The 25498-nt window shown below is 36.1% G+C and overlaps 1 protein-coding gene across 43 annotated transcripts in view; it reads left to right on the top strand.

Moving 5' to 3' along the window:
- PTPRD (protein tyrosine phosphatase receptor type D) overlaps positions 1 to 25498 on the top strand; it is a 2207515-nt gene that overhangs the window by 1869303 nt on the left and 312714 nt on the right. For all 43 annotated transcript variants that reach the window (XM_043566630.1, XM_043566632.1, XM_043566635.1 and 40 more), the window contains 2 exons: positions 15586 to 15731; positions 19086 to 19227. In XM_043566630.1, the coding sequence (XP_043422565.1) occupies positions 15586 to 15731; positions 19086 to 19227 (288 nt within the window). The remainder of the gene's footprint in view (positions 1 to 15585; positions 15732 to 19085; positions 19228 to 25498) is intronic.

Raw genomic sequence — 25498 nt, 5'->3', positions numbered from 1 at the left:
TATATATATATATATATATATATGTACACACAACCTTTGTATATGGACATATATATGTGTATATGGATACACACACACACACACACACACACACTGGCTTATATTCATAGATTATTAAAAAAAATTAAATACTTTGGTTGTATACCTGAAGATCATGCAATCACTGATAACTCAATAAACTTCAGTGGAGGCATAATTCTTGGTTAGAGTTTTAGTATTAGAGGAGTGCCTGCCACAGGTCATTCCTTTTGTTGTCTCCAGTCTCGCAGGAGACAGAGAAGATGAACAAGCATTTATAAGCAGTGTGAAATGTGCAGCAATGGTTAAAAGAAACAGAGAAGTACAGAGTAGGGAGTAATTGACAAGGCATGAGCTGGGATAACCAACTATCCCAGTTTTCCAGGGACTGTGGGAATAACTAGGATGTGACTTTTCTGGTGCTAAACCTTAGAATGTCCTCCCAGGAGTCATTTGGCAATGTTTCCTTGTCACAGTTGGGGGAGGGAGTGTTCCTGGCATCCAGTGGTAGAGGCCAGGGATGTGGTAAACCCCCTATGATGCACAGGTCAGTTCAACAAATAAAGAATCTGACCCAAAATACCAGTTGTGGGAGTCCCTGTTCAAAAGGGAAGGGGCTATGAGGGACAGAGTAAAGATGTTGATTATGTACAGAGAGGGGACAATGGATGCTCAAGATGGTGAAAGAGAATAAAAAAACAAGAGAAGCAATTGGTGTGGAACAGGATAAACTGAAGGGAAAAATGGCTTCCAAGTTAAAAGTTCTTGTATAGCAGATAGGATGTGGCTGCCAGCAAGTTCATGCTGGATGGCATTATTTTCCCCGTTGAAGTAGGAGCAAGGGCATCGATCTCTTGGAGGTGAGAGGTCGGCACAGGGCAGACTTCTGGAGAGCAGCACAGGGTGGGCAGATGATTGATAGATGACACAGGGTCCTGTTGAGCCTTAGACCATGAATTTTCAATGGCAGTAGCCCACACAGGGCTGTGATTTTCTCAGGTGAGGCTCAACCCTTCAGCATGGGAAGGGAGAAAGTATACTCTAGGACTTACTGGGGACCTTAAGGCAAACATGCAGTGTGGGCGAGACTTCAGGGAACTGGTAAGAACAGTTTCACAGCTGAAACCTTCGGCTGGATGGTATAGTAAGGCAGAGCCTTCATATTGACCCTTTAAAAAATAATGACCATTTTCCCAAATGGTTTTCATTTAGTTCAGACTCTTAAGCATAAGTGTTTGTGATTGCTTTGCTTTGCAGATTCTGAACACTGGTGTTGTCTTTCTCTGTTTATTTTGCGTCGGAAAAACAATCTGACAACCCCAAAGGACATCTATTTAGTGAATTGGAGTAACTGATACATATTTAACTATTAATTACAGCCCATCCCTTTAGCTTCCTCTTTTATCTTTTTCCCTCTGAAACAACAGCCCTGAAAAAAAAGATCTATTTCATGGCATATTTAGATCTACCTCAAGAAGCAACTTTGACTCTCACTAGGTTTCCAAAGACTTCAGATACTAAAAGTTCGCAAAGGTGCTGCAAAGAGCTTTAAAGCACCATTTCCTTTGATTAAATTAGTGACTATGATTAGGTTATATGATGATTCAGGGAAAGAAGTAGCACGCATCACTCAACTTTTGGCATCCTGGAGGCTTTATCTTTTCATTTGTCACTGAATCGGGGTTTATCCCAGGATAATCTACAGGCTCTTTTTCTAATTCTGGAAGATTAAGTTCATCCAGATTCTCACATATGTGGCCTGGCATAGATTCACAAATGCTCCTGTTACACAAATACAAGGGAAGCATTTTTCTTCTTTTTCGTAATGATGCGATCATTAACAAAAACACTTTGGGGCATGTTTCTAAAAATGTGCATGTGTTATACACTGATATTTTAGAATGGTGTAGAGCAAGCCAATATCATTGCGTAATTGGAATCATTAATAACTAATACAATATTTTTTCCCATCTAAAGCTAGGTCCAGCCTTGCAGGAAGTCCTAAAATGGTGTCTTTTTATTATAGTCAGCATGAGATGACCAGTGTGGCCCTGCTGGATGAAAGGGTGGCTACTGCATGCTTGGGTCTGGCAAGAGGCTTTGCATATCTGCAAATGTATTCTGAAGATAGCAGGGTGCTGGGCCCATCAGCTGTCAGCCACAGCTTCTGTTTTGCTCTGAACAATAGCCATGTTGCCAGGGCAGTAATTATTGGTTGATTTTCTTTCTAAAATAACTGTCCAAATAATTTGTCACAAAACTAACTTAAATTGCTGTAATGTTACTTGCAACAGTTAAATTGGGAAAAAAAAAAAAAAACAAGCCACCACAAGTAACACTTCAGTTTATTTCTACATGCAGTCTATATTGGTAAATAGTATAATTAAAACCTCATCTGCAGATTTTTCAAAAAGGTTATTTCTGTGTGGGAAAATGCTTTGTTTTCTTCTTTAATACCCTGAGCTGTAAATTAGAGAATAGGGGAAAAAGTTAGTTGGCAAATAAAGGTCCTCCCTGTCTGTGCTGTTTTGGAATGCCTCCCGTATTCCTGGGGCTCAGATAATGTGTTTCCCTAGAAAAGCATGCGTAAACTGCAAGGCATTCAGCTGGTACCAGGGTCTGCACTGCCCAGGGATACAAATTAGGGACTTGATACTGGAAAACTCATCCGACTGAAAATGTTTCCAGACTATTTGAGTAGTGTCACCTTGTGTCAAGGTTCAAGTGCTACCGAAATTCTCTTACCAAAGGATGGGTCTTTGTGTAGATAAATCTGATGCTATTAGAGAAAATGGGAACAAACGGATTGGCCGGAGCATAACAGATTTCAATGAGGACAGGGAAAAAAAGAGGACCCTTCCCCCTCCTCTTGTTGGCTTTCTAAATGTGTATGTGTTTCAGTTCACAGGCGGCAAGAATGAGACATTTCCTCCTCAGATTTAACATGCTGTCATGGAAATGCTGATAGGGTTATTTTACGGAGACATAGCTGAAAAAAAAAAAAAAAGAGCAAGAATTAGATTATAGCATTCTACTTTGTTCCATCCAGGGCTCATTTTATTAAAGTTCTTTAAAGGTTTATTTTCATCTACAAACCAAGGAATCATACCCTATCTTCTCTGTGCCAGGATCCAATTAATGTCAACTTGAGTTTTCTGTGTGGACAGGGCCACTCCACGGCCCTGGGTGATCATCTATTATTATCCTTGCCTGCTTGTACATGACTTCACAGCCCTAGCATAAACCAGTTGTCATGCTTTCCATCTTTTGTACCCCCAAATAGCTCACTGGGTAGAATTTGAGAATGGGTGGGTGACGGGCTACTCTTTGAGAATGCAGAGCTCAATCATGGTTAGCAAGATTAATCTCAGTGAGACATCTTATGGACCACTTTCCCCAGCTTGTGTTCCATGAATGTAGATTCTTTCTTTTGACTCTAAAAAAGAATTCAATTTTATTTTAGAAAGGATGGATTTAATATGCACAATAAATGCCATTCTTTTGCTTGCTACATGTGTTCACTTGGAAGAATACCAGAAAATGAGTATTTTTAATATCCTACAAAATGTTATTGGTTCTAATAGTTCCCTAATATTGAATGAGAATATTTAGAATCCTGCAAATCACTGCCAAATACCTTTTTGGCTTTAGGTCTACAGAGATGTGGACTAAAAAAAAAATCTAAATTTAGTGGAAAATATGTGGAAGGACATAGATGCATATGTAAAATATTCATCTGAACAAAATAATTGTGCCTTTTTAAAAAAGGTGTTGAATGCCTACACTATGCTATGTATTACACAAAATGAAGCTATGACATAAGTCTTAGAAACTTAGAAGAATATTATGATCTCTAGCAAAGTATTGGGCTAAATGTGATAATGCTGGGCATTTTTCAAATGTATTTTTAAAACCATTACTTCGGTCTAAAACAACAATGTCATATAGGCAAGTCTGTTTTTTTCTATTTTGCATTTAATTCTTCCATTGTTTCATTCATTATATATGTACATATTTAGTAACAAATGGTAATATACCTTAAAATAAAACATTGAATACCAAAGAAATATTTTTAAATAATGAAATCTTTAAATGCTTCTTTATTGGAAGCATTTTAAAATCATTATTCATTTAGAAGATAATATTAATTATAGACTATCTTTAGGAAATGCTATCCCATTTATTATAAAGCTATATTTTATAATTGTTTCCTGTGTAATAAAAACTCCATTTTTTCTACAATATTCTATTGTAGACAAAACATTTTTGTAACTTATCAATACAGTATATAAATAAAGAGATGCTATTTTGTCTGTTAACAAGGTTTTCTTATGATAATGCCTCTGCATTTCTCTAGTAAATACATTTGAACATCATTTAGTAATCTGTTTCACTATTCACTGAAAGTGTGCCCATGTGCATGCGCATACACTCCTTCCTTGTTACAGCCACTTGGGCATATTTTAATTACTTTTATTTCCCAAAGTAGTTTGCTAATTTAGCAGTGTGAAAGGGATAGATTCCAACTTGCAGTCCCTTTATTCCTGGAAGATGAATCTATCTTGCAAGAAAGGACCCAGTCTTTTGTTAGTTGTAGTAACACCTCACTTTGGTTGGAAGGCAAGAGTTGCACACAGTATCCCATATTGGCTCAAAGCACTTCCATTGGTATCAGAAGATCTTCTCTTCGTGGCATTGGTTTGCTACTGGTGTCTAAAGTGAAGCCAGCACAGCATCAGTCTCATTCCTCTGAGGACATAATAAGACATCATTTATGTAACTGATATATTGGAAATTTCTTAGGAGGGAAGTAATAGGATCCATATTCCAGAGTTTGGTAACATAAAATTGGGGAAAAATCGAAGGAAACTGCCAATGTTTTATCTTTTATTTTTCTTTCTTTGACACTTCAATTATATCTGTGCTCATGTTCTTTTTCAAATAAGCCAATTACCTTTCCTGTGTGATCCAATTTGCAGGTACATGATAAGCAATGGGTTAGAATGAAAAATAAATGATTACTTTTAATGATGATCAGCACATCTGATGTGATAAATTGTGATTAATGAGTAAATTAGCAGTGAATGATGTAAATGAATCTGCTTTGAAAACTAATTCTATAAAAAGATGCTAAAGGGTTGGTGTAGTTTTTTTTTGTTTTTTTTTTTTTTTTTTTGGTCAAATACAGTGTGTTAAATAGGCTTGTGAGTATATTACCATTTAGAGGGAATATGAAAAAAGCCAATAAATATTGTGTCACTTCCTACATTTTTACTGAATGAGCCTGGAAGATTGCAGGACTTTTCATCTGTTTCAGCATAAAAGCCTTTATCACTCTATTGAAGGAAAACGGATGCGCGGTCTGTGTATTTTGAATGCATAAGTAGGTGGTAAGCAAACCCGGAGGCCTAAAGTAGAAAATGTTGAGTAAATATCTAAATGGTGCTGCTGATAACATGTTTTCATTAAGAATGCATTACTCTGGCATAGGGAATGGGTAAGAATGGCTTTATAGATTGTATCTAAGAGTGATTCAAGACCACTGGCAGCCTTTCTGAAATTTATGTCACTAAACCAGTGGTTACTCTGAGTGTCTTACACCAAAACAGATGGTGAGTCTTACTGAGCATGTCAATAGTTCAGAGAAGTTTTATGGCCCAGACACAGTGAATGTAGAGGATTGTTTGTTTTGGTCATAATATCTCATGGCTGTATGTTAAAAAAGAAAAAAAAAAGTTGCAGTGGTGAGGCCATGCAACTTTTACTGCTATCAAACAAGTGTTTATGACTAGGTATTAATATATCTTGATATAGGACAAACTAGAAATTTATTTAACTGCTGTAAATAGACCAGTTCATGTGTACTTTCATCTCTACAAGATTAAAAAAAAAATTGGAAAAACTAAAATGAACTTCAACCTTTTTAAGTTGAAAATTATCTCCCAAAGCATTTATATACTATTGTCCATAACTCTGTTTTATAGATACTTTGTCATCATCCTTTTCCTTTTTCTTCATTGATCTATACATCTTCACCACTGAGTATTTACCTTACACTCCATTGAACCTAGGAGAAATGGAAAAGGCAGGACTTGAGGAGTATTTGAAGATGATTCTTTTTTGATGAGGTAGATTATCTGGTTGTTTCCTCACAACTGGCACTCTCTGACCTCTACTTTTATCTCTCCTGTTGATAGCTCAAAGGGATAAAAATTAGGCCAATGACAAAGTGATAATTTTCAGCTTTATCAATAGTCTTGGTAATTGGACATGCTGAAATATATTTTTCATGTGAATATATGAGTTATTTTAAAACGTATAAGAAGTCTTGAAAGCAAAGAATATTTTGATCTAATAGTTTTTGTATGTAGGAATGCATCACCTGTATTGAAATTTTACAGGTAGGGATGAATCATATATAGGGATTACATATATGTGCAAGGATATAATGATAAGAATAATCATTGAAACATTTTTTAGAGGGGTGCCTGGGTGGCTCAGTCGGTTAAGTATCCGACTTCGGCTCAGGTCATGATATCACAGTTCGTAGGTTCGAGCCCTGCGTCGGGCTCTGTGCTGACAGCTCAGAGCCTGGAGCCTGCTTCAGATTCTGTGTCTCTGTCTCTCTCTGCCACTCCCCGGCTCACACTCAGTCTCTCTCTCTGTCTCAAAAATAAATAAACATTAAACAAATTAAAAAAAGAAACATTTTTTAGAATACTGAAAAATTATAAACAATCTAAATGCTTAATAGTAATTTAAAATATATCTATCTACTTCATAATATAAAAATGACATTCAATTTAAATACTTGGTGAGAAAAAGATATTCAAAATATGTTCTAAGTAAAATGCAGGCTCTTAAAAAAGTATAGTGTAACCTCTTTTTTGTAAAAATTATTAAATATTAAATGGGCATAGAATAATTCTTAAAAGCTATTCATCAAGGTGATAACCATTAGAATGTTTTAAATTTTCTTTTAATTTATGTTTTCTAATTTATGTATAATGAACATATTATTATGTATAATAGATAAGGTCATTTTAATTAAAAATGAAAAGTGCAAAAAGAGGCAGGGAGAAGGATAACTTTGTGGTAACAATGAGGTAGAATAAATTCATAAAAGAGATGAGATTCATTGCATTGTTAGACTTCATCAGAAATCAGTCCTAAGGTAGACACATGAATGTGCTATTTGACCATGCTACGTTTTGCCAACTCAGGGCCTGGTATGGTTCCATCAGTCTTACCATGTCACATCAGTGTTTTGCAGTGTCAATGTGTATTACATAAAGTTTGCATTCTGCAGCTAATTTATGATTCTATAAGCAAATGTACTTCAAATAGAGGCACAGTAATCATGTTTACAATATTAGTATCCATACTAAATACTCACAAATGTATAGCCAAGGATTTCTATTTCTTCTTGTGGCACTCCACGTGCCTTGGAGAGCCTTAATACCGAGTTTGTATATGCAGTGAACATCTACTGTGTGCCAGGTGCAATTAGGAATTATGGGATTTCAGAGATGGCCAGGTCACAAATGCTTCTTTCAAAGTGCGATTAATGTGAAGAGAAATACATGAGACTAAATAGCTATAATAAAATATAGATGGTTCTAACACATAAGAGAGAAACCAAAACTGTGATAAGAGATAAACGAATAGTGGATTTCATCCAGATGGGAGGCTCAAAGAAGGCTTCAAGATATTTAGTGGGACTGAAAATGGATAAATTCTATAAATTTAAACATGTGAGAGAAAACATTCTGTACAAGGGAATGGCATATACCAGGGCATTAAGGCAGGGGATTTTAGGTTCTTGATGGTCAAAGGTAGAAACATACTTGGGAAAATAAGTTGGTAGCAGCTTTGAAAGATCTTAAAGGACAAACAAAATTGCTGGTTTTATTTGACAGTGGTAAGCTATTAAAACTTACTTATTTGTGTGTTTCTTTTGAGTGGAAAAGAGCTTTAATCGTAGATGCATTTTTAAAAACCTCAAAGAACAAGAAGGGAAAGGAAAAGAACGTTTAACAGTAATGTGTGATATTGATTGTAGCAATAAATACCTGAAGTGAGGGTGACCAGATGGAAAAGTTCAGGTACGATGATATCGTTAAGTGATTCTCAAACGTGGCTGAACATTGGAGTCCTCTGGAAATTAATTACCCAGCCCTACCCACTGATTTTCTATTTTAGTTGGTCTAAAGTGGAGTCTGAGCACCTATAGTTTTTGTTTGTTTGTTTGTTTGTTTGTTTGTTTGAAGCTTCCAAAGGATTCTGATATCCATCTTTGAAGGAGAATTATGGTTGTTGTTACTGGATACGAAAAAAAGAGGAGACGTAGTAGAAGCAGAATCTATAGGACTTAATAACTGAATGTAGTGGGGTGCAGGATAACAAGACAAAGAAGAGGTCAGGGCTGCAAGGTTGGGTGTTTGGAAGGTGGGAGTGCCACAGATAAAAATAGAAACAGGAAGAGAGGGAGGATTAGGAAGGCAGATGGCAATGGTGTGTTTCCACAATAATGATTCCGGGATGCTGCTAGGCAATCTTTCAAGTGGTTAGAAATGAGGACTTGGCATTGAGGAATGTTTCAAGATATCTTTCCATTAAATCAAATTTCTTCTTGCCCTTCTTCCTTTTTTCCTCCTTTTCCTTTTCTCTCTCTATTTTGTCTATATATATATTAATCCTTTCTCAACTTAAATATTGATAGTTATACAGAGGCATGGACATCTGTTTACTCAATGGAAGAATGCTTTAGGGTCATTTTCAAAGAACTGAAGTTTGAAGCCCTCATAAAATTAATGGTGTAGACATGCATAGAATATGTCACTGCAATGTTCTGGAAAGGAAAAGGGAAAATTGATGTGAAGAACGTCAGTGGGATACTTGTCTTTATCCATCATGAACAAATTTAATGTATACATTGAATGATACAAAAATATTCTACCATACTAACCTTGGAACTTACATGATCTGTTTATGAAATTTGTGTCATTGATTTTTGTCTGTTGAGTAGGCATCATAGTTAATTTATGCTTGATTTAAATTGGCTTCTGGAAATTAGAAGAATAATTTCAGTAGGCATTCTGAGTGAGCTTTTCCACTTAACAAGTGAAAAACAGTTGGTGTAATACAGCACAAAATACTTACCAAACCCTTGGGAAAACATTCACTATACATTTAATAATTAATTAAAACAGATTTGAAAATATACAATAAATTGAGCTATACCATATTGCCTATGCATTTTCATTGTAATTTCCCATCTTCTAATTTGGCATAGTAAGAATATTGGAGATTCACAGTTAGATCAAAAGTTCATGACTCACTCATAACCTCAGTGAACCTTCCTTTCTTTCTTTTTCCCTTTTCTCCCTCCTTCATTTTTTTTCCTTCCAAATTTTATAGTACTATACAGCTTTCTATAGTTGTATAAAATAAGAAAAATGATATTATTTTGCAGGACTATGGAAAACATTGCATGTGAGATCTATAAAACATTTAGTCCATTGCATGGGTTTTACTAAAGATTAGTTATTTCTTTATCCCATCTTGAAGTGTAGTGTTTCTTAAGTCAAGTTTTAAGGCTATAAGATTGAAAAACAGTATCATTGATGACTCAAACAAAGTCTATTTGATGTTGAAGGTCTATTCTGTCCATGGGTATCAGATGTGACCCTGTTAAGATCCCGTGTGATAGGCTAGATGTCCCCACAGACCCCAGTTTACGTAGAACATCTCTGCCATAGAAACCAATCCAGGCTGGCGTGTGCCACAGTTCTGCCTTCCTTGAAGTTATGCATCAACTTTGGGACCTTGCTCTTTTCTTGTCATGTACCCATGTGGTTTTGCTGGTATGTCAGCCATACTTTCTTCCCTATATATCCTGCCCAGTAAGGATCAAATGAATCCTAACAGGGAATTCATTATCCACTAAATTCTAGCCACTCTCTGTGCTTGGGGCAGTGGTAATGAATGTGCTGTGGCAGGAAGGGAATATAAAGCCTCAATAGCTCTTCTGCCCCTGTACCTTCAGACCTGACCATTACCCTTAGAACTACCCTGACTTGCCTGCTATGCTCTGCATTTCTCACTCAACCCCAGAGACCCTGTTCCTGAGCTTCTCTTCAGAGCCCTCACCCTGTTACTTCCAAAGAAAGAAAAAACAGGATGAGTTCATTTGATAGTCTCATGAATTCTACAGACACTTTTTTGGGAGGAGGCAGATTTTTAAGGACAGAACTACCTATTCATTCCTACTGAATATTCCCTGATTCTCTCCCTTAGTGTGATTAAATAACATCATTTAACCTTCCCCTTTCAAGATTTTAAATATGTTATTATGACAAACACCCCTTTAAGAACGGAAGTCTCTATTTAAGGAAATGTTAATCAGTTGAAAGAAACAAAGCCAATTAGTTACATGCTGTTAGTTTTGCTCCTCATTCGTCATATTTCCTTGATGTCTGCAGAAACGGCTTATTCATTAGAATTAAATTAGACAAATGGCATCCTCATTTCTTCCCTTCACTTTTGTAGTGTGTAGTCCTTACTGTGAATGGGTTTTAAGTTATTCTCAGTTGGCCAATCAAGTTACTGCAAATCTGAGTTGTCTTCTTAACCTTTAAGAATTTCTCATAAATTCCTTTCTTGCATGGATGTTACTAGTAGATTTCAATGGTTCTCCCCCATTAATGTCTAGCTCTATCTGATATAATGTACTAATGGGAGAATTTTGTCCTTGATAGAGCACGTTGTTAAAGTTGGTCAAAGGTAGCTAACTGGTCTTGGTAGGGTCTGTCCCCTTAATTTAATAACCATAAGTGTTCATTGGACTTATCACCTTGTCTTCAGAGAGCCTAGCAACTTGAAACCTGATATGGCATCAAAATATTAACAATCATTAAGTGCAAAGATACTGTGGATTGGTTATATTTATCAAGAAACAAACTAACCTCTTGGAAGCAAAAATCAGTCAGCAGTTTGTGACTCCTTGATTTGTGCAGGCAAGAATAATCTACTAGATTTTTAGAGCTAATGTCTGCATCCTGAGAATGCATCGTCTTTGAAAACAGCAAGTGAGCATGGCAGACGCTTTCTAGAATGTCAGCCATGCCGCTGTTCTGACTCATATGCATGTTTAGCTTTTCTGTTTTCCATTTAGAAAATAGACTTTCTGGGTTTAATAGTAATTTGACCTCTGCAGCGCCCAGCATTAGTTTAATAAAAGGTCATACTCTTCACTTGTCAAAAGGAGCTTGAGCAGAAATGCATTTGCAAAGCACAGTGCTGGCAGCTTTAGTTGGATAGCAATGGCGGTTAGCTACAATAATGGAAGGGCACCTGTCTACACACTGGTGACTGTAAAGTTTTAATGTCTTTGTCTCCATCGTTACATTCTTGATATTTCTTTTTTTTTTCTTACACCACCTATAATATTTGGTGTATTTGCAAGTGTATCTCATGGGATAAACATGGGGATTTTGATTATTCAGACCTGAGGCTGTCATGTTGTGTGTCTTTTTAGTAGAAGTCTTTGTTTTATGCTTTTTATGCAGATTCTCTTCTCTTCCTATCCTCAGAGCCTGACTTAAATTTGAGTACTATCCATGACAAAAGAAAGCAGAAGATTCATTTGGTTTCTTTTATTAAGCTGAGATATTAGCAAAGAGGAAGTGGTGCTATGTACTATTATATCCCTCTGGGAATAAACTTTTACTTGCCTCAAGCGTTTGTTGGAGTTATTAGGTTTGGTCTTCTCTCTTTCTCATGTCTTTCCTTTGGATGGCTGCCTAGACTTGACAGCACCAGTCTCAGAATTTGACCAGCCAAGATGATTATTTATACAACAAACATGCCTACTGAAGGAATTTTACTATAGTATCTAGAAACCAAACTTTGCATCATAGAATGATGGAATTTATCCTTTTTGTGGTTTGAATTTTGTGAGCAAATGTAGAAAACATTCACATCAGATCCCATAAGAAAATCATGATTTTGTCTGTGAAAGCTAATGTCTTAAAAAAAAAAGTCTCTGTGTACAGCACTTGATATGCCTTTCGTTTTAATGCAGTGTGATCAGTTTCATTTCTTATTTTCAAATAATACATTTAAGGACTTTTCAGGGTTTTGTTGTTTGTTTTTGTTTTTTGAAGAATACCGAGTCACTGCAGTGGCATTTAGTAGGGATTAAGGAAACAGTCCCAGACATGAAGCAGATTCTAACTGGTTATTTTAATAAATTTTCCACAGTTCAACAGGTTAATTTTGTTCACTGACCTCCTGTCTAAAAACAAAATCTTTATAGTAACATCCAGGGGTTGTATCACTGGAAGATTTGAATATTTGGGTATATTAGCATGAAGGCTTCCAGGTATGACCAGAAAATGAAGATGAGTTAGAAACATACCTGAGCATTGGGATAGTAGTCACATTTCTTCCCTGATACAGGGATTTGCCTTCTGTGCTTTCCTTGTAGAAGTCAGATTTATGTGTTTAACAGTAATTTGACTCCTTAGCACCCCACTCTCCAGAATTTAGGAAGCCCTTGTTCTAGAAGCTATTGCTTATTTGTAGGGTGTCAGAAACTCCAAATTTCCCTCTTTTTTATTTTGTGATGAGAAATAGGAAGCTATCTCTTAAAACATACAAACATAACAAAACCCAGTACAGCAAGAATGGCATCCTGTATTCTAGATATATTTAATTTCTGATTAGTAGCTAGATATTTTATATCATGGCCCTTTACCTCATTCGCACATTCTTGCAAGGAATTTCAAAACACAACTTAAAGGAGAAAACAGTTATTAAAATTCATTTTCATTAAGGGTGGAATATTTTTAAGCTATGTATTTTGAAAAGGAAGGTTCCCAAAATGAGTGTTGTAGCATTTGATACAGCAGTGAGATACATTTTATTTTTCCCAGGAAATTCCCTAGGAATTTTAATTGCATAATTATAATTTCCATATTAGATGGTGACAAGTGTGTGGTTATTATCAATTTGCATTGTTTGTAGCAGCAGAATGAAAAATATAAATACTTCTAATATCATTTTTGTTTGTTTCCAGAAAAGTGACATCAATGTGCAGAGTTTTCTTTTTTTTTTTTAATTCTTTCTTACTGTTAGTCATTTCAAATCATTTTAAGTATTTCTAGCAGGTTTTTTAAAGTTTTTTTACATGTTTATTCTTCAGAAAGAAAGAGACAGAGTGTGAGCAGGGGAGGGGCAGAAAGGGAGGGAGACAGAATCCAAAGCAGGCTCTAGGCTCCAAACTATTAGCACAGAGCCCAATGTGACCCGAGCCGAAGTCCAGCACCCCTTACTTCCAGCATTTCTAGTAATCATCAAGTTTGTACTGCTACCCATAGATGTTTCAAGAGGTGCTGTTTCTAACAACAGGGACCCATGTTCCCATCAGTTCCACTCTCACCAAGTTGAATTTGCTGATGAGGTAGAGACTCCTTTCCCAGCACTAATATTACAAAGATGACTCTCCCTACTCTTTGTTCTCTCTCTCCTATTGGAGATAATACACTAACCTAGAAAACCTCAGAATTGGAAGGGATCTCTGAAAATAATTTATTTTACATTTCATATTTTTATAATTTAGAAACAGAAAAGTTAGGCATTTTGCCCCCAGGATGTTACATCTACATTATGGTAGATCTAGGATGTGGGTCTGGCTTCCTTGACATCAGGAAAACCAAGATGAGAGTCAGAACACACCATTAAGCCAGCAAGAGCATTACATGGGAAACATGAAAACAAGGCAGAGAAAATAATGGTGTTGAGCAAACAGTGATGAACTTTGTTGTTTTCTTCTTCCTTAAGGTTTAAGGATTATTTTCAAATTAAATGTTAGCTATAGTTACTTAAAACCACTTTTCAATAGAATTTCACTGAAAAATAGCAAGAGAGAAAATTTGTAGATGGGATAAGAAAACAGAAAATGAAATGGAAAAGATGGTTTTGAATTTAAAAAATTTCAAAAAAAAAAAAAGAGAGAGAGAGAGAGAGAGAGGGTGGGGTGCCTGGATGGCTCAGTTAGTTAAGCGTCTGACTCTTGGTTTCAGCTCGGGTCATGATCTCATGGTTCATGAGTTTGAGCCCTGCATTGGGCTTTTTGCTGACGGCACAGACCCTGCTTGGAATTCTCTCTCTCTTCTTCTCTCCCTACCCCTCTCCCACTTGTGTTGTCTCTCTCTCTCAAAATAAATAAATGAAGTTAAAAAATTTCTAATTGCAACAGAATTGTAAAAACTCAAGGATGCAAGAAAACTATGAAAAAGTAGGAAAAATAATGAATATACCTCCCCCCTAAACCACCATTAGTGTTTTAGCACACATTGTCCTGTGTTTTTTGGGTGCATTTTTCTTTATTGTCTGATACCTCTCATATATAATTTTATATGATGCTTTTGTGGATTATCATTGAATCATAAGTATTTCTCATGTCATATTATAAAAAGTTTATCAATATAACATTGGCTATTTCTAGAATGTTCTGTCATCATGCTGTAGTTCATTTCACTGTCAATACCAATTTTATTTGATATTGAGGGTATTTATATAGTCTTTGCTAAATTAATGATATAATGAAGATCTGTGTGCATAAATGCCGATCTACATTTTATTAAATTCTCATATAATAGATTTCTGGATCTGGAAATGCAAGATGGATAATAAGTAGGTTTTGAAGAGGGAGGGTGAATGTTAGGAATATCTTAAAGAAGTGGAAGACATTTAAAGAGTCTCTAACTTCTGGCCTTTTATCTTTAGGAATCTTTAAGTTTACATCTTTTGGGTTTTTTACAAAAATACCTTATTTTATTTTGTTTATTTTATTTTGTACTGTATTGTTTTATTTTTTAATATTTATTTATTTATTTATTTATTTATTTATTTATTTATTGCTATAACTTTGGTGGCTTCTTGGCTCCTCTTTTATATAAATTGTGAAGTTAAGCTTCAAGTAAGGCAGCTCACACTATCTGGGTTAGAGAGTTACTTTACCATTTTTCCCTCTTTCTGTTTCTTGCCAAACCTTCTAATTCAGGGCTATATTTCTTGTCCCTTTATAATTTCCTAGAATTTCCCTTAAATGTCACTAATTTTAATGGCTTACCAGTGGCAATGCTGCTTTCTGGCAGTGCCCTGATAGCAGCATCAAAGCAAAGAGCTAAAATTTTACTCACTTTGATTGATGAGCTCATTTTGTTACAGAGGACAAATTGGATTTTTTTTATACTGGTAATAAAAATTAATGTGTGATGTTGCTTTTCAGATGTTATTGGATCTCTGCCTTAATACAGATTTCAGCAATAAAAGCATTACCAGATAACTTGACCAGAAAGTTACCTCCCTCCCCTTTAAGCTACCCTTACAAGTAAAAGTTGCTTTTCTAATTTTGTAATCCAGGTGTGTGCATGTAGGTATGTATATATGTATTGGCCTAATTGGGGTGGAGGGCTGTGGGGACAGCAATGGCAGTAGGACAATGCTTAGTGTTTCAATTTTCCATCTAATTGCCATGTTTATTTCTTTGTATTTCAGCACCTCCAAGATTTACAAGAACTCCTGTTGACCAGACAGGGGTCTCTGGCGGAGTTGCCTCTTTCATTTGCCAAGCTACAGGAGACCCAAGACCTAAAATTGTCTGGAACAAAAAAGGAAAGAAAGTCAGCAACCAGAGATTTGAGGTATTAGGTCCATTGTTCTGTTTCTCTGGGGGGAAAATGTATCCACTACTATATCTTTGGTTTGTATATTACTTGCTTGTTTTACTTGATATAAAGTGCTGTAATCACTGAGATAAGGCATTCTTTTTGTTGCTTGTGTTGGAAAACTTAATTCTAAATGACTCTTTCTAAAAGGGAATTTGGGGGGTTCAGGTGACTAACTTTTGTATTTAATTGTACCCGGCTCAAAGTGTTCCTGGTATCCATCTGTTAGCCTCATCCTCAGACTGTTCCCTCTCAAAATTGCAATATGGGAGTCTCACATCCTCTCACAACCAAGTCTATAATATGAGTGACAACTTCCTATGCTATCAGCTCTTATTGAATTATGTGCTTGTCCCTGGACAAGCTTGTAGATAGACAACTGGATGGTACAGGCCAACTAATTTAACTTCATCTGAACCTACCTCTGTTGCTGGGAATGGGGTCAGTTCCATCCAACTCTATGGCTTTGGAATGAGGGAACAATGTTTTCCTATAGGGAAATCAGATGCATATAACAAGGAAGAAGGGGAATGGATACTGGGCAGCCAATGAAGTTGTCCACTACACCTCACACCTGTGTTTTACAAGTACCATAAGCTAAAATGAGAGATTAGCTCCAGTGTGTTAGTCTAAGCACTACTCTGGAAGAACATACCCAATCAGGTTGATACTGAAGTTAAACCTATTAAACAAATTACTCAGGAAAGCTCAGTGTGTTGAAGGTTATGAAGCGTAATTCAGATATTATTTTGGGTGTTTTTAAGGAGATTAATGGTACAGAAATTTGCAGAGGAAAATTGGAAGAAGCACACAATACCATGCCTGAGATTTAAGACTTAGAGAGGAGTGCTTGATTCTTAGAAAATACCAAAACCTCCAAACTGCCCCAAATTGTAAAAGTCACTTTCTCTTACCTGAGTTTCTGACATACTCCATAGCCTAATGAATAGTTTAGCAAATTAAAGGCCGTTTCTAGTTAAAAGAAACATAGCAAGTACAAAATTCAGGACATTTTTATTTTACTCATTTTTCACCAGTTTTCACAGAGCAGTAAATGGTCCAAATGCATAAAGGGTATAATTAATTATACCTCCAAAAATTGAAATGTGCACTCTAGTTTACAAATGATAAATGTAAAATTACATTTGTTTGAAAATCAAATACCTACAGTGATTTAAACATTAGAAAATCTTAAGATTTGAGAAATAGTTCTTATATCATGTAGAAAGTGATGGGTGTGTGTGTATGTGATCTTTAGTACTTTTTTTTAGTTTAAATGAAATTTCATTTTTTGTTAAAGAGGAGTTTGACATCATACTTCCTGTTGACAATAGCTTCTTGACAAAATATTGTAACCAAGATTAAATTTAATAGTAAACATTCCAAAGCATGAGCTCTGCTCATTATATAATTCCTAATGAGAGTCATATAAACACAGCCAAGGAAAATTAATTATTTTTACATGAAGCACCTACATCAAATAGTGTTGAATCTTGGGTTGAGAATCTTTAAAACCTGGAATAGTATATATGCATTTTTTTTTTGTTTTGCTAGTTTATAAAGTCTGGGAGAACTCTAAGTGAACTCTCTTCTTCTCTCTCCAGTTGTAAATACAATGTCTGGCCTAGAGTAGGTATACAATTGATACTGGATATTAAAGAAGGTTTTCAAATTGGAAATTACAGCACTAGCCCAATGTGTAGTATATTGGTTGTTTGTTGAAAGAGGATTGGTCTAACTCTAGGAAATAGTTCAGAAATGTAAGCACACAGTAAAACAATTAATCAAAAGTGATTAAGAGAGTAGATTCTGAGACTTATCACAGGAAGAATTTTTTTCTTTTTATTGTATCTATGTAAGATGATGGATATTAATTAAACTATGTAGTAATCATTTCACATATTTGTAAATTAAACCATCATGTTATGTGACTTACACCTTAAACAGTGATATTTGCCAATTATTTCTCAATGAAAAAAATCAAAATTTAAATTGCCGTTAAGGATGTTTAAGCCTTTCTCTACAGTAAGCTGTGAGATGTTTATAAGTATATACGTATTTTTACTTATGACACAGTTGGCTAAGATTGCAGTAACTATGAAACCTTTTAGTCCCAAGATGCATAGTGGATTCATTCTAAAATGTATGCTTAATAGAGTTGAAAATAAATCATAGTGCATTGAGAAGTGGAACATTTTGGCTATCTTTGTGAATTTAAAACATTAAGTGGAATGCAGAAAGTACTTAAAGTGGATATATTTTAAAAACATCCAATCTCTTTCTTCCATATGTTGACATAAACACACTTACACACAAAATCTGGGATTGAGCATCCCAATAAATGTATTTATAAGGCATTCTCAGTTCATAATTTAGGCACATGGAAGTATTAGTCACAGGGAAATGCCAAAAACAAAACAAAACAAAACAGAAACAAAAACACTAAAAACAGAAAGCACAGCAACTAAGTGAGCAGCTGAAAGAACACAGTACAGTTATAGAAAAGATAAGTAGAGGACTACACAGTTTTGTACTCATGTTTATCAATATCATCATCATTATCATTTTTAAGTAGTTCTTGAATTAGCTGACAAATATCTAGGGTTGCTAAACTGTTTCAGAGTACAGTCCATAATGATAGTGAATTCAGGCTTACTCTTTAGTACATTAATTTTCTGCCCGGTGAAGCAAGCCTCCATTTTACTGCAAGAAAGCCCTAAAAATGCAGAAAACGCTAAGCTAGAACAAATACTGCAATGATTTATGGCAAAATTAATGCATGCCATCAGTCTCTTGGGTTGTGAAAGCCATCTCGTTGGCTGCCTAAGTATTAGATTTATGCAGTTTCTCTTCATGGTTTTCTCATCTATACTGTTCAGGATGAAACACTTTAAACGAGCAGCCCTATCTCTGGTGGCACACATTATGTCTTCACCTAACAGTCCAATTATTGAGTGGATCCACATATCTATATGTGCTCTCAAAGACAGAATAATTTGAGAAAGTTATCCATCATAGCAGCAAGTCTCTTGCAAAATTAATAGGGTCAAATTCCCCTGGATACACATACTGGACTATTTCCGTGAGTACATTGTCAATGGTTTTCAGTAGACTTTGCATTTGTAGCTGCATGTCTTTCCCCTTGTTCAGAAGAAGATTCATTAAACTAAACCAATTACTCTGTTTTGCTGCTGTGTATCAAAATTCAGTCTTAAAGTGCTGCTGTGTTGATTCTGAGCCTAAAAACTGGCTCACCACTGTATTAAGAGGTTTAGTTGAGAGGTAGACGATTGTAACAACACCTGTGACAGCTATTGTCTCCTCTAATAGGTAATAGAGTTTGATGATGGATCTGGATCAGTTCTCAGAATACAACCCTTACGGACTCCGCGGGATGAGGCCATTTATGAATGTGTGGCCTCGAATAACGTGGGAGAAATAAGTGTATCCACCAGACTCACAGTTTTGCGTGGTAAGTAATCAAATACAAGGTTGTTGCCTGTGTCATTGTTGAAATTCTGTATCCCTGGTGTTCTTTTGTAGGACCACTAAAAAGAGTAGGATTGTCATGACAGTTAAATGGGAAATGAAATTAAATACAATGTTTATAAGGGTAAAGCCTTTAAACAGAGTGGGTGCCTTTTTTCACGAGTCTTGAAATAATCCTAACCAGGGAGAGAAAAGAAAATCACAGAGAAGTGCTGATTTCCAATGCCAGATATCATTGTGATTTTTGGTACTGTGCCTCGAAAGGAAACAGGGCCTGCTAGTCTTTTGCATGTTAGCATTGCTTATGTATGGATTTTTTTGTACCAAGGTTGGGAACTACTTTCTGCGGATTACTACGTTTGACCTTGATGTTTGCAAAATTAAAGGAGCGTCCTCTACCTAAAGATTAGTTCCTCTTAAACAGAGGAATTGAGAAAAAGAAAGACACCTTTCTTCTTTATGTCAAAAAATGTGTTTTTATTTTACCCTTTTATATTTTTTCAACTAGCATCTGTTAAGGCAAAGTGAGTGGAAACAGTGTGTCCCCATATGTGTTTTCAGCTATGTGGCTTATGCAGTTTGACCAAAGTATGAAATGACTTCCCAAATTTCCAGTACTAAAAGTGTACCTACTTTCTAGACTTTCCTTAGAATGGCAGTACTAGAGAATAAAGGCTAGTGATTAATAATAGGCTGTTGTATGTCTCTAAGTCAATAATTTTGTGTAGAGATAAGAATATCATCTGAATTAGCTTACTGGTAGTTGACCTCTCCAAACTAATACTCCTGTGCCTTTATCTCTTTTTTTCTCATACACAATTTTATTTCTTTGTTTATTTTGAACCTCACTTTGCTTAATTCCACTACTTATGAGAACAGACTTTCTTAAGATGAAGTTTATTTATTTTGAGAGGAGGAGTTGGAGGGGCAGGGAGAAGGAGAGACAGAATCCCAACCAGGCTCCACCTCGTCAGCACAGAGCCTGATGCGGGTCTTGAACTCACGAACCATCAAATCATGACCTAAGCTGAGATCAAGAGTCAGATGCTCAACTGACTGAGCCACCCAGGCTCCCCCAAAAATGTTTAAATAATGTAAATATGTTACTAAGTCTCAGGAGAAATACTGACCAACTTGATATAGATCTTTTAAATGAGCATAACAGAACGCTGCTTAAAAAACTTAAGTCAGATTTGGGCTACATTTCTGTCCATTATGACAAGCTATGTTTACATACAGCGCTCTCATCCTCCTATAAATACATCTAGATGTTGATAAAATATATCTGAAAATAAAATTAAATGCATGATTAGCCTTGCAAACAAGAAAGAAGTTTCCAGGTGCTATAGACAAAGAGAGAATCTCCAGAGAATAGACAATTTATAATCTCATAAGCCAAGATAATAACCAAAAGGACCATATGTTTTATGGCTGGTGTGTTAGCTCTGCAGCACACAGGCCTATGTAAAATAAAGTGAAAGTAAGAAGAGCTAGATCAGCTCTCTGCATAAAGGTGAGAATTCTAGCACTACTTCTACGGTGCCATCCTCAGAACTTAGAATCAAACATCAAAACTGGTCAGATACAGTGACTCTCACACAGTGTGAAACAGGCAGCCCTGTAGGTACTCACCCCACAGAGATGCTCCCACAACTCAGGATATACAACCCTAGACAAGGTCATTCATTCTCAGATGGGCTCATAACTACCAGTTCTATAGCATGAAAGTCAGTTCTAATTCATGAAGGACAGTAAGCGCAATCAATGAGAGTAGAAATTATGATCTGATGAAGTGCAGATAATGAACCATATGAATGAGTTTGGAAAGAAATGCATTTTAAATATTTGAAAAGATAATGGAAAGACTAAAATCTCTCAGGCAAGAATAAGATCTAAGGGGGGAAAAAAGAACGCATGGGAGTTGGAAGTCAGATTTTAGAACTGGAAGGAATCTTAGAAACTGTAACATTTACTACAAAATATATATACATATGTGAATATCCATATATGTGTTCATATAAACTTAGATAGTAGGTGTGAACATTGTAGAATAAGTTCTTCAGGTGTTCATATCTGAAGCAAACTCAGACTAATTTGTTGATTTTCTTTTTACATTTTAATCTTCATTTCTTCACCTAGTTTAGAACTAATGCTGTTATGCAGAAGGTGTATTACAAAGGTATGGTAAAGTAAAATTTATCACAAACACTTCCTATTTCCTTGAATCCACTCCTTAAAAGGAAGCGGCGACAGTCATTTGGCTTGACTTAATCTTCATGCATGTGATGAAGAGATTAACAAAACTTGGAGTAAAATACCACTGTACTTAGATTTTCACATGAATTTGTATTTTCCTGCCTCGCAGCTGATCTACTCATCTACTTTTATTCAACTAGTTCTCACATAAAACAAATACACTTGAACATTTTAATATGATCTTAACTTCTATGTGAATATCTGTCATATGTAAGTGCATTTGTCTGAAAATTTATGATTCTAGTAAAGATAGTTAAACCTTTTTTTTTTTTAAAGGCTATGTTTAGCAGTTTTGGAAATGTTTCATGAGAAAAACTCAAAGGTATTTTGGATAATGGAAAACTAGTCTAAACATAACTTAAAATACAAAACTTTTCCTATATCCCTGTGGGATGAAATAAATGGGGTTGGGAATTATCTTTGTCTCCGAGGGCTACCTCTTTGTTTAAAATTTCTAAATAACTAATCATAATTCCATTAATGACAGTCTTGAAAAAATATTCCAGTAGCATAATCACATTCATAGAATATGGGTAAGGTGAACAGTTAGTTGAAATGAATGTGAAGAGTTTCCTACTACCACTGATGAGCTTTGTGCCCATTTTAAGTTCACTTGCTTTTGGAAATCACCTTGGTAGATACTGAAGTTCTCTGCTCTGCAGTTGGATCAGCCTGCTGTACACTTTCAGTCAGTGGCCCTCATCAGACGCTCATTTCATCCACATGGGTCATTTACTGTTTCCCTACTTTGCTGACAATGCCAAAAATGTGCCAACTGTCATGATGGGTTTTGTCTAAGTGGACTGGATGGAGATCACTAATTTATTTCACACAGGCTACTAGAGAACCTAATTAATTGGAGATTTAAACATCTGAACTGTGTGGCTAATGCAGAAGACATTGAAACAATACTCTGACCACCTGTGTGCATTAAGGGGAGTATTTCAGGGGAAAGTTTCCCTCTGTAGCTCTGTTCAAATTGCCCTAGCTCTGAAAAACTGTTTTCATAAGGAATGATAACTATAAGCTCAGGCTGAACATGCCCTGGAATGAGATATTTAGGCAATTACCATTTATACACTGTGCACTGTAGTTCATAGAAGTTGTAGGAGAATATGGAGTTGGATGCAGTACTTATGGCCTCTAGGTCATATTTTAATTTTTGTTTTGTTTTGTTTTGTTTTGTTTTGTTTTGTTTTGTTTTGTTTTTTTGGCTGCCCTGCATGTGGAGACACAGGCAAATACCAATTCCCTCTTTCTGTAGTACTTTAGGACACTGAGCATATCTGTCATACATATGTTTTCCCTCCTAAGCAGAACTTTAACTGAAGGCTTCAGATACCACTGAGGGGTTATTAAGGGCTGAGACTTACCTAATTATAGAATTTGAAGGACTTTAGATTACAAATTAGGCTTTCAAGGGCACGAGTAGGACCAGAGAGCGTATTTTAAGAAGAGGATCATTATCCAGATGTATTTAGTTCTTTCTGAATCTTTGGTTCACTGGTTGTAATTTCTTACTGGCCAAAGATTATTAGGGGGAAGTCTTGTAGTATAAATTCATATAATGATAAATGGAATTGAAAATGTTATCTCAGATACATGTTACCAGCACCAGGGCAGAGAAAATGAGATATTACCAATTTTGCATGTAACTGTCTAAGTGTCATGTTTCTAGAATTTAGATATTTTTTAAGCAGTAATCAGAAAATAAACATATTATTGGCATCCAAAACAGCATGTAATACATTATTCTTTTAAGTTTAGTGGATTATTTTTGGAGACTTGTCCATTCCCAAATAGCACTGCCCCCCAAAATACCACTAGCACTACCACAACAAAACAGTGTCTAATATATAATACTGTTGCTCTTACCTACTTAAAGGAGACTATCTTTTTCACACAACACAAATAAAGTAAAATTGCTGTCTGAAAAAGTTAGTTAAGGGGCACCTGGGTGGCTCAGTAGGTTAAGTATCCGACTTCAGCTCAGGTCATGATCTCACAGTTCGTGAGTTTGGGCCCCGCATCAGGCTCTGTCCTGATAGCCTGCTTCCTGATGGCCTGGAGCCTGCTTCGGATTCTGTGTCTCCCACTTTCCCTGCCCCTCCCCTGCTTGCTCTCTCTCTCTCTCTCTCTCTCTCTCTCTCTCCCTCTCTCTCTCTCTCTCTCTCTCTCTCTCTCTCTCTCTCTCCCTCTCTCTCTCTCTCTCTCTCTCTCTCAAAAATAAGCATTAAATTTTTATAAAGTTAGTTGAGCAAATATTACACAATCTAATTACCTAGTTTTGCAGATATATTTTATGAAGCAATACTTAATGTTTACTCCACGCAAATGCATCCTATTTTATGAATGGCCACCATCAAGACATGAGACAAAATACAAAGTTCTCACTTTGTAATCACAGGTAATTTGAGTTCCAACTATAGTTTTGTCCCAACATAGCTGTGGCATCTTGAACAAATGTGTTAACTTCCCTACTTTCCTGTTCATATTATTCTCCTTCCTCCTCTTCTACCCCCTCTCCTCCTCCTCCTCCATCTTCATTTTTATTATTGTTATTATTTTTTTTTATCTTCACATGCACAGAGAAGCCAAAGACATTGGACTAGGATCACTCAGATCTCTTTTCTTTAGCTTTCTAGATTCAGTGACATGCCTGTTTCATAATCCAGTTCTTGCAAGATGGAAAAAATATGCTTCCTGAAGGTGACTGTTACTGAGGTAGTAAAACACACAGTGAGCAGTTGCATGAGACAGAGAAGGCATTTCATTGGGAAATGGAGAGAAATGTTTGCATAATATGTCGGTTTCAAAAAAAATGTAAGCCGTTATGGCAGTTGTTAAAAAAACAACAACAACTTTTACAATCTTTCGGGGAGAAAGCAGTCGCCTCTCTCCACCATTGTGCAGTACCCTGTGATCAGAATTAGCATGTTCATTACAGTCTCATTTTATTAATGCCTCTTTTTGAAGATGAACACAGTTGTCCCCGCTGTGAAAATGGTACTTTGCTGTTTATGTTATAAAGTGGTCTCGGCTGGGGATCCAGGCTAGGAACATTAAAGAACAAAGCACAGCTGCTTGACTGTCACACAAAAGGATTTTTATGAAAGAAACAAAAGGAAGGGTGGCCAACACAGAACAAACTTGCTGACAATTATGGTACTGAGTGAAGATTATTTGAAAAGGCTTATAAAATAGTTGTGTAGTTGGAATAAATTGATAACAACATGATAAAGCCTTCCTGTGTATTCTACTTCCTTGCGGAAAAGAGGAGGTAGTGGGCAAAGCCACGTAAGTACACAGAAACTTCTGACTTTTGGACTTGTGGTCCTAAGAACTTATAAATAGCTGTTCTTCACGTGTTAGTGTTCACCAAGGCAGGAGCCCATGCACACAGGTCCTTGGGACCGTTGTAAGGAGAGACATTAAAACAAATAATATTTGGGTGGCTCAGTCGATTGGGCGTCCGACTTCAGCTCAGGTCACGATCTCGCGGTCCGTGAGTTCGAGCCCCACGTCGGGTTCTGGGCTGATGGCTCAGAGCCTGGAGCCTGCTTCCGATTCTGTGTCTCCCTCTCTGTCTGCCCCTCCTCCGTTCATGCTCTGTCTCTCTCTGTCTCAAAAATAAATGTTAAAAAAAAAATTTGTTTAAAAAAAAACAAATAATATTTGGGAAAAAGTGCATTTGTGAGCTGAGACATTTTCCTGCTTCCTTGTGGTCAGTCTTTTAAGGATTATTGTGTTGGTGATGCATGCCACTTTCTTTGGATTGTTATCACTAGTTTTTCCACCCTGGGATTATGTCTTAAAGGACTCAGAGAGAATGAGTGCACTTGTAAATCTCAAGTGAGATTTTAGTGTTAAGTGAGAACAATTTTTTTTCTTTTGCCTTCATATTATTTTTAACTATTTTAAAATGAATATTAAGTCATGTGAGTACTTACTATTGATTGGCTGTTAATGGCACTATGGAAATGTCCAGCTGGAAGGGA

The sequence above is a fragment of the Prionailurus bengalensis genome, chromosome D4 (assembly GCF_016509475.1).
Source record: "Prionailurus bengalensis isolate Pbe53 chromosome D4, Fcat_Pben_1.1_paternal_pri, whole genome shotgun sequence".
In the NCBI taxonomy this organism is placed as follows: domain Eukaryota; kingdom Metazoa; phylum Chordata; class Mammalia; order Carnivora; family Felidae; genus Prionailurus; species Prionailurus bengalensis.
Note: the sequence above shows the minus strand (reverse complement) of the source record. Positions and strands in the feature narration are given on the sequence as shown.